This window comes from Palaemon carinicauda, chromosome 4 (assembly GCF_036898095.1).
Source record: "Palaemon carinicauda isolate YSFRI2023 chromosome 4, ASM3689809v2, whole genome shotgun sequence".
NCBI lineage: Eukaryota > Metazoa > Arthropoda > Malacostraca > Decapoda > Palaemonidae > Palaemon > Palaemon carinicauda.
Genome location: NC_090728.1, coordinates 153436786 through 153447473, shown reverse-complemented (window position 1 = coordinate 153447473; position 10688 = coordinate 153436786). Strand labels below are relative to the sequence as shown.

Genomic DNA, 10688 nt, shown 5'->3' with positions numbered 1-10688 from the left:
AACGTAGAGAGGAGAGGTCCCCTTTTTTGTTTCCTTTGTTTGATGTTGGCTACCCCCGAAATTGGGGGAAGTTCCTTGGTATATGTATGTATGTATAGAATTTCAAGAGGTAAATTATTTCTTTCATGTTTGTATGATTAAGTAGATTAATTTTGAATATTCCAGTAAGTGTAAAGTAAATCCAAAGTGCTTATTGTCTATTTTAAGTTTAGATTCATAGTGCCAGGTAAAGCTATCACTTAACTTAGAAAATATGATTATTTGAATGTAATGTTATTAAGAAATTTTAGACTTTAAATGAAGTTTCTCTCTTATGACGTGATAGTTATCTAATCCAAGATTCAGTGTAAATGAAAAGAAAGATCAAACTCCTGTTCCTGTCATATCTGGGATGCTTATTTACAATCAGCTCGACATTTAGACAGATGGTTTGCCCTGGGCCTGTAACTTCATATGCTTTCGTGACTTCACTGTGTTTACATTTGGTTCAGAGGTAATACGACATTTAGCGACAACTGTGAGTGACAAGGTTTATTAATAACAATAATATCCATAGAAGATATAATATATTATATTCTTTGGGGGTTTGAGGCAATGGTTCTGAATGAATATGATGTTAGAACAATTATATTTAACGAAGAAGATACGGTAAAATTAGTTAAACGCCTAGTAGCGGCAGAATATATAAGCCTTAACTGCAAATACAAATTCAATATAGAATCATATAACATTGATTTTCAAGATAAATTGCATTGCTTACTCTTTTTCAATATATATTATGTCGTTGTAAAGTAAGAAATGTACAGTAAAAAAGATTTCATGATAAAAATATAAACCGCTGCAATTTTATGAGGTCTAATGTGCTTCGGTACATTTTGTAGATGAAGAGCTGATTAATACTTATGGTAGCGCATCATTCGGAAAACGTTTGACTAAATGAAATAATAAAGCATTGAATTTCATGATAAATTGCAATGATTACTCTTTTTAAATATATATTGTCTTTGCAAAGTAGGAAATGCACGATAAAAAGGTTTCATAATAAAATATATACATATGCAGTTTTTAGAAGCTGGTATGCTAGTGACATCATGAAAGCATATAGCGTAACAGGCACGGGGGCGGGGCTTCAGTCTAAATGTCGAGCTGATTGTAAATATGCATCTGGGAAAGTGCAGAATATCTACAGTCGTTACTTATGTCAAAAGGAAGCACAACTATACAGTCTTGAGAATCATCAAATTACCCGATATTAAATAGAATAATCATTGCTCCCAATAGGGAAAAAGTTTTCCCATTATGTCCCTTATCGCCTTTGCCTTCAAAAATTTCTTTTCCTAACCAAACGGGGGAACAAAAAATAAGGCACTGAGATGAAAATTTGATAAGTACGTTTGCATAAATTTCTTACAGCTATTCTTCATGACTCTTAATACTGATACATATTGAAGTGACCACGTGGTCGCTTCTCTGTTCTCTAGCTGCTGTGAAAATATTCAGATTTTCTACTATGGACAGTGCACCAACACCATCTACTGACATCTTTTAGAATTGTGTTCATCAATTATATTCCGAAAATCTGAGTGAGAGGGGGTTATACAATTATAACACCTGTGTTTATCGTGTCCTTAGCATTGTATTCAGATTATGATATCTACAATTCTAATCTATTAGTTATCGCACTTCATTGTATGGGTATTTTAAGCCTAACCTAATAAAAATAGATATCTCACAAGTAACCTAGACTTTTATTATCCTTGTACTGATAATGGACTTTCCCATCATAAACGGCGTGAAGACCCAAACTAACAACAAATCCCGATGAAATATGATTAGATTTACCTAAAAATGGCCATGTCATATTCTGGAATTATTTTACACGTTATAGATGCAGTCTGATTATAGATCTGGCAAAAACTTTAGTCTCCTTAAAGCGTTTTAAACGTAATATATAATGTTTGAGCAAAGATCTAACAGTAATTTTAGTCTCCTGGGAGTATTTTTAAACGTTATAGATTCTGTATGAGGAAAGGTCTGGTAGTAATTTAAATCACTTGGAAGCGTTTTAAATGTTATAGATGATGTCTGAGCAAGAATATAGCAGTAATTTTAGTCTTCTGAGAGCGTTTCAAACGTTATAGCATGTACTGTTACTGTAAGAGTTTTGATATGTGACGGGCCAAGAGTAGGGTGCGAGTCAAAGGCGAGATGAATGCAACTGAGTAACTTTATTTATGAAAACTTATTACAGTAGATAAAAGTAGATTTAAATTATTATTATTATTATCATTATCATCATCATCATTATTATTATTATTATTATTATTATTATTATTATTATTATTAATCCCTTCCATAGACATTAGATGATACACAATACACACACACACACACACACACACACACACATATATATATATATATATATACAGTATATATAAACATATATATATATATATATATATATATATATATATATATATATATATATATATATATATATATATATATATACAGTATATATATAAATATATATATATATATATATATATATATATATATATATATATATATATATACAGTATATATATATATATATATATATATATATATATATATATATATATATATATATATATATAGTGCGTTAGTAAGCATTTTCTTTAATAATGGATGGCTCCAGACAAAATCAAAATAACTGTCACTACCACATCCATGCTTTAAGTGTTAAATCATGGCTAAAATTCTCAGGCAAATATATGACAACTTTAGCAACTTCAAGAACCAGCGAATAACGATCACCAGCAGCAGCTCTAACCCACCCGCCCACATTACCTATCATTTGCATTTTTCAAACTGGTAGGTTTCCCTTCTTGAGTCAGACTAATTTCCGAGAAAACTCATTTAGATAGTTTGCTTAACTGAATAAATCTGTTTGTATTTCTAGCAAACTTTACATCTAAAATCAGTGGCTCTGTATATTAATGTTAAAGTTCTCATTCAATGGTTCATTTCCATGAATTTAATCCCATTAATTTCATATGAGGTGTAAATCTAATTTATAAGAGCATTAATTTATTCTTAATTTTATGAGTTACCAGTGATTTCCACCGACAATTTAAAAAAAAATACTCCTTCGTTTTACTACCCAGAATAGGAGAGTAATATTTCTTTCCATTTTTAAGTTTTATTTTTGGGTTTATAAAAATTACCTGTAAAATATAATCAAGGATTTTTTAAACTTGTCTATAGATTCATTACTTTATATCCCATGGCTGAACTTAAATAAAAAAATAAGATGTATGTGCGCGCACACGCATTTATATACTGTATATACATATAAATACATACATATACGTACGGTATATACACGCACTTTATTATATGATCTATACTAACTAGTGATCAAATGGATATTGACAACAATAGGCTCTTAGAAATTATATTACATTAAACAATTCTTCGTTTTTATGTTGACCATATGTTACTTGACTTCTCACTGTATATAAAACTTCTCTATTTTCCATTCGTATCCTACAGTTTATTGTACAAGGCCTGTTGAGAGAGAGAGAGAGAGAGAGAGAGAGAGAGAGAGAGAGAGAGAGAGAGAGAGAGAGAGAGAGAGAGAGAGAGAGAATCCTTCACGAAGAAAAGTCTTGCTTTACACGCTACCCATACATGTTCCTTTGCTTTTTCAGGTGAAGTGAAACCTACTTTACACTCGATCGTTTTCCTAGTTTCTGTTTTAGTAAAAGGAAGTGACAGCTGGTGGAGACTTTTTGATGAGCATTTTCTTTGTTTTCCCTTTTCCATTAATTTTCAAAAGAATTTTTACCGACCGGTGCAATTGGGAACGTATTTTTTAATTCAAAATCATTCATTCTATAAGATTTTGAGGACATGATCACGTTTCTTTGTTATTTTGTTTCAAATGAGAAGATGGCAGACATTGAAGACACCATCTTTGGTTTCTATTTTTCTCCATTTGCAGCTTATAGGTACATATCTTTATTTTCACCGATATGTTGAGTGTGCGCGCTCTATATTCTATTCGTTATGATATATAACTTTTTGGTTTACTTTACATAGACTTCGGTTAAATTAACCTAGGATACAAACATCCACAAAATTTTGCAATCAGTATTTGACACTGAATTGCTTACAATTTGTCGTGTGGTATACACGGTATTTATTCAATAGTCTTCATTTATAAATCGATCGAAAGTTAGGATATTTTTTTTTTAATGTATTAGACCTCCTTTACCATTTAGATGAACACTTTCTGGCTATGCTACTTATTTGCCTCTCGATTTTCCAATGCATTAAAAATGGGCTCTCGTAGTTAAGCTTCAACTGTAGGTAGATGTGTTAATGTTAGATTTCTTAAATAATTAAGAAAAGCCGTAAAGGTCAACCAAGACTCAAAAAGAAGTTAGTGGCTCAGTTATGCCCATCAAATGCTTAAAGCTAATCAGAAACACGAAAAGACTTGAAAAAAAGAAAAGTAGAAAAACGCCTCTTAATTCCATGTGTCAAAAATCTAAGTTCTTCATAACATGTGGTTAAAAAAAAAAAAAAAAAAAAAAAATCTTCGGAGATTACTTTCAATCCTTGACACATTACTGGACACGTGCCTATCGTGCATTTTGCAGAAAATATGTATTATGATAGTTGATATTTTTTTTTGTACTTCCAAGTGAGAAAAAAAAAGTAAAATGTGATAAATTTGCACAATATCACGGTATGTCTAGTTAAAATGGTTTTTTTTTCTTTTAACTAAAATATGATCTAATTAATGTATACTGCACTCAAAATTTTAGAAATGTTCTAAATCTACAGTGGTTTGTACTGTGATTATCCGACGATTCTTGTTGGAAAGGAAATTTCCTCTAGCAATTTAAATGCAAAAGCATTCTTTAATAAATGATAACGATTGTCCAAACAGAGTTTACGCTGTTTTGATTAATTTCATATATTACGATTTGTGGTCATATTTGTTCTCTTTAGTATATTCCTCACTTAAAAGACCTTCTTTTTGTTTGTGTATACATTCCCGGATATTAGCCATTTTTCTGTTCAGGTGCATAAAGGAATGTCTCAAAAAAGCTAAGTTGCTTTATTGGTTCAAAATCACGGTGCTATATTTTCCATGGAGAATGATTCCTCTCTATCAATTTGTTAAGAGGAATATGGTGTTATATTCCATCCGAAAACAGTGGTCCGTTATCCGAAATCTCTCTATATCTACCCATGTCTACAGGTCACTATGATAAATCGTTTATTATAACGATAAATATTTCAATCTATATGTTACTACAAAAAGTTTTAAGTCCAAAACTTTGTATCCTATGGACTGCTCAAGTATTAAAAAAAAAAAAAAAAAAAAAAAAAAAAAAAAAAAAAAAAAAAAAAAAAAAAAAAAAAAAAAAAAAAAAAATTGTCAGGTTCATAAATGCATCATTTTTATTTTTTTTTGTATTAGAAACAAAAGAAATTTTCGACAAGACAAAATTAGTAACAATCGATAACGGAAGTATTATCTTAAACTACTTATATTGGTCGATAGTAGACTCCAGAAACTTACTGCCAAGAGAACTACAAAATAATTACCATCCAGGATTTAGGCAATCACAGGCACTCAGCGTATATTATCTGGTAGACAATCCCTATGAGCACACTTATTTCATTATTATTTCTTGTTTCAGAATTATTGACCTTTAGTATTGCTTTACTTATAGAAATGATAAAATCTGTGTGTAGACTATTTCAATAATAATAATAATTTTCCCAACATCAACAAATCTAGTAATAACAATAGTTCTAATAATATTCTTATCAATTTCCTAAATAATAATAATTTTCACAATTTCAACCCGCGGTATGATAATGCCGCTTTGATAATTTATGATCTCTTTCAGCATAAAAGATATCATAAAGTCATCAAAGCGGCAACTCAATGTGGCTGCGATTGTTGCTATAATACAACTTCATTCGATTGTTAGTTTTCTGATTTTGTTGGTATTTGAAGTATCTTTGGATGGACACGAAACTCAGATAGATCCTTCCTGAATGACTTTATTTGAAAGACTAATTTATAATGATATACAGTTTAAAAGAAGAAAAGATAGTTAACAGGGTAGTTATGCTTAATGAGCAGTAAGTATCTGTAAACACAAATATAACCTTTTGTAATAGGTAGTTATAAACATAAATACATGACACATTTTCCCCTCGGGAAAAAGAATGAAAGATAAAGCAAATAAAAGGATAAAGCAAGCTATAATTAAATGGTGGCATAGCTTTGAATAATAATACAAAAACATACATAACACTATTAATCATTTTACATTCTAAAATAGTCAGGTGGTCTACTTTGTCTGGTAGACCTTCGAAGTTTTGGTAATTCAGATATCGATCAATCATTTCAGTCATCAGAAGTTTTATCATTTTCATTTCCCGATATTTTTTCTGCTGCTGCCGCCTCCTTTTCTTCTACATTTGGGATTTCATTCTTCTCTGCACCTGCAACTGCATCACCTAACTCTTCACAAGTATTTATGAACTCTTTTGGTAATGGCGGGTCTACATAGCTGACCAACTCTGAAAAATCATGTGCTAAAAGTTAATTTTTCTTATCTTGAGAATCATTGGAGATCAGTCTTATTTGATCAATATGCCTCTTCCATATCAAGTTACCGTCCACTTGTACATTGTATGTACATGGACTCAATTTAAGGACCACAACTCCTCGAGTCCATATGCCCTTCTTGGTATTTTGACGATAATCCCGAACCAGTACCACGTCCCCTATATCGAGTTCCCTCATTGGTTTCTCGTTCTCTGAGGCTTTTCTTTCAATTCGCTGAGATGCATCTGGGTGTAGTAAATCAAGGCGAGTGCGTAACTGTCAACCCATGAGCTCTGCAGGCGTGCGCTTTGTTGCACAGTGAGGTGTAGTTCGGTAAGTCAGTAGAAATTGACACAACTTGGTATTTAAAGATGTATTACATGATTGCAATGTTCTCATCGCCCTTTTCATTCCTTGTTTGAATGTTCTTACTGTATTTTCGGCCTGCCCATTACTGCTTGGGTGATAAGCGGGTATCAGTATATGCTTTACACCATTTTGGGTCATGAACTCTTTAAATTCCTCAGCCACAAACTGTCTTCCATTATCAGACACAAGCTCTACACAAACCCCATGCTGAGCAAATACCCGCCACATAATCTCGATGGTATTCATAGTTGTAAATGATTTCTTTGGGTGTACTTCTAGCCATTTTGAATATGCGTCAATCATAATGAGGTACATTTGTCCCAGGAATGGTCCTGCGAAATCAACATGTACTCTTTTCTACGGACCAGAAGGCCATTTCCACGGATTACCCTCAGCACGAGTAAGCATTGGCTGAGTAGCCTGACAAGCAGAGCACCTTTGCACAGTGTTTTCAATATCATGATCGATACTCGGCCACCACACATGCAAGCGAGCTAATCCCTTCATCCTAATAATCCCCGGATGACCACCATGTAGCTCTTCTAAGATTTGAGTCCTATATCTAGACGGTATTACCACCCTGGCACCCCATAGAAGACATCCCTCTTCAATTGAAAACTCACGTGACGGCTATGGAAGGGTTTCAGTTCCTGTGCTATGTCCTCAGAGTCTGGCCATCCATTTCTTTTGTAATATAAAGCTCTAGCCAGTACAACATCATGTAAAGTTTCCCTTGCAACCGATTTCGCAGTTACAGGAAGAGAGTTCACCTGGTGCCTGTTAAATGCAGTTGCTTCTTGTGTCCAGTTTACAAGCGTATCTGATGCATCGAAGTCCCAATCTGGTAAAAGTAACCGTGAGAGTTCATCGGCATTTCCATTGTTACTTGAACGACGTAATTCAATGTCATAATCATAAGCTGCTAACTGTATAGCCCAGCGTTGTATTCTTGCAGCTGCAAGGACTGGAATGCCATTCCTGGGTCCCAGAATGTATGACAGTGGTTTGTTATCTGTAATAAGGGTGAATTTGCGACCATATAAATATTGATGAAACTTCCGTAGTCCAAAGATGATTGCCAAACCCTCACGCTCAATTTAGGAAAAGTTACGTTCAGTGGGTGTTAACATTCTTGATGCATAAGCAATTGGTCTCTCTCCATTATTGGTGATATGGGAAAGCACTGCTCCTAGTCCTTTGGGTGATGCATCTACTGCCAACGTCACAGGTTTACTCAAATCATAGTGCACTAATACTCCTGTTTCAGTTGTCAGCATTTTTTTAATCTCGGAAAAAGCTCTTTCACACTCTACTGACCAATGCTATTTTCTGTCTTTATGCAGTAATTCCGTGAGAGGCGCTGCGACTGATGAGAGATTTGGCACATAGCGACGGTAATGGTTTACCATCCCCAGGAAGGATTGCATTTCAGACCTTGATTCTGGCCTTGGTGCTTCCGTGACTGCTGCTATGGCATCCTATGTCATATGGATACCCTCTTCATCCACAATGAAACTTAAATATTTCAAGGAAGGCTTCATAAATTCACATTTCGACAAATTACATTTCAACCCATCGATGTGCAACCGCTCAAGTACCTTTTCAAGATTGTGTAAATGTTCATTTTTGGTTCTCCCAGTAAGACTAATATCATCTATGGTGCATCCACGAGATACTCCTTGCAGAACATTATCCATTAAATACTGAAAAAGTTGTGGTACTGCTGAGACACCATATGGTAAACATGTATATCTGTATTAACCAAGTGGTGTGTTGATCGTGACATATTTCCTAGATTCATCATCTAATTCCACTTGCTGATAAGCTTGTAATAAATCTAACTTTGAGAAAGTTTTTCCACCGTTCAGTCGCTGGTAAAGTTCATCTGGATTTGGCATTGGATGTTCAGGGTTTTCCACATAACGATTTATGGTGACCTTGAAGTCACCACAGATCCTAATAGAACCATTGTCTTTTGAAACTGGCACTATCGGTACCGCCCACTCACTATATTCAACTTTCCAATTCTAGTCTTTTAAGTTCTGCATTCACAGCATCCCTAATTGCATAAGGAACTGTCCTCGCTTTATAAAAGATTGGTTTTGCATCCTTTCTTACACGAATATGATGAGCCTTTATATTCTTGGCTGTTCCCAGTTCACCATCAAAGACATCACCATATTTCCTTAATAGTTCTTCTAACTTTGAGGTTTTCAGAATATCAGAATATAGATGATTTACAGCTAACTTTTTCCAGTCAAATTTTGCAAAATGCAGCCAGTCCCTACGGAATAATGCAAGTCCATTCCCCTGTACCACATACAAGGGCACTTCCTCCATTTTGTGTCCATGAACTTCCATAGTTATGTAGCACATCCCGACGACTTCTTTCTTTTCTCCAGTCATGATTTTCAGCGCAATATCGCTGGATTGAAGTGCTGTATTTTTCAGATGAACTCTTCACTTATCAGTGACACAGAAGCTCCCGTGTCTAATTCCATATCAATTGGTATCCCATTTAATTTAACTTCCACTATTATCTCTGGAACCTTATTGTGTATTGCTTTAATTTTCTTAACACAGTATTTCAATGTATGCACTAATTCACCCTGTAGTTTGCACTCAGTCTTCCATATTTCCAATTTCGATTAACTGTGGTGTGATTTTCCATTCGGCACATTCTACGTAGGTGTCCTTTTTTATGACACCCATTACACTCAGTATCCTTATGGAAACAAACATCAGCCTTATGGTTTATCTTCCCGCAACGGTAACACTCAAGGAGAAAAGCTTTCGGCCCAATAACTTTTTTCACTTCCTGAATTTGACCCTGAATCTTCGTGACGTTTTCATCAGCCATTTCCTGACTTAGTGCAATCGAAAATGCTTTCTTTAAGTCAAGCTCCTGTTCACTTAATAGTTTCTTCTGTGCCAAGCGGTTGGCCAATCCAATAACAAACAAGTCTCTTAAAACTTCCTCTTGAAAAGTCCCAAACTGACATGTTTCCGCCAATTTCCGTTGCTCCGTTGCATAATTAGTGATGGATTCTCTTGGACGTTGTTTCCTATTGTAAAACTTGAAACGTTCAGTTATCAGGATGGGTTTTGGGTGGAGGTGATTTTTCAAAAGCTCAGAAAGTTCTCGATAAGTCCTTGATGAGGGCTTATTAGGGGCAAGCGATGTTTTCAGAAGTCCATATATAGGAGCGCCGACGGCACTCAGGAAAACTACCCGTTTCTTATCTTCCTCTGTTATGTCATGTGCTAAGCAGAACGGATCAAACCTTTCGATATAATCTTCAAAGTCCTCGGATTTGTCATATGCTGCTATATTACCCAAATGCGCCATCCTTAATTTCCCCCTTCGTGAGTCAGTTCCTCGTCGCCATTGAAGTATCTTTGGATGGACACGAAACTCAGATAGATCCTTCCTGAGTAACTTTATTTTTAAGAATAACTTATAATGATATGCAGTTTAAAAGAAGACAAGATAGTTAACAGGGTAGTTATGCTTAATGAGCAGTAAGTATCTGTAAACACAAATATAACCTCTTGTAATAGATAGTTATAAACATAAATACAAAACAGTATTAATAACGTTTTGTAATGCGCAATAATCTTAGCTTTTATTTTCAATATTTTTTACTCATGAATACTTACAATTAATTGAGGCTTAAAATATTGTACTTGA

At 34.1% G+C, this 10688-nt stretch overlaps 1 protein-coding gene across 1 annotated transcript; it reads right to left on the bottom strand.

Moving 5' to 3' along the window:
* Positions 1-9596: 9596 nt before the first annotated feature.
* Positions 9597-10346, bottom strand: LOC137639708 (uncharacterized). Its single transcript, XM_068371956.1, has one exon. It carries the CDS (start codon positions 10344-10346, stop codon positions 9597-9599), a length of 750 nt encoding a protein of 249 aa, XP_068228057.1.
* Positions 10347-10688: the final 342 nt, after the last annotated feature.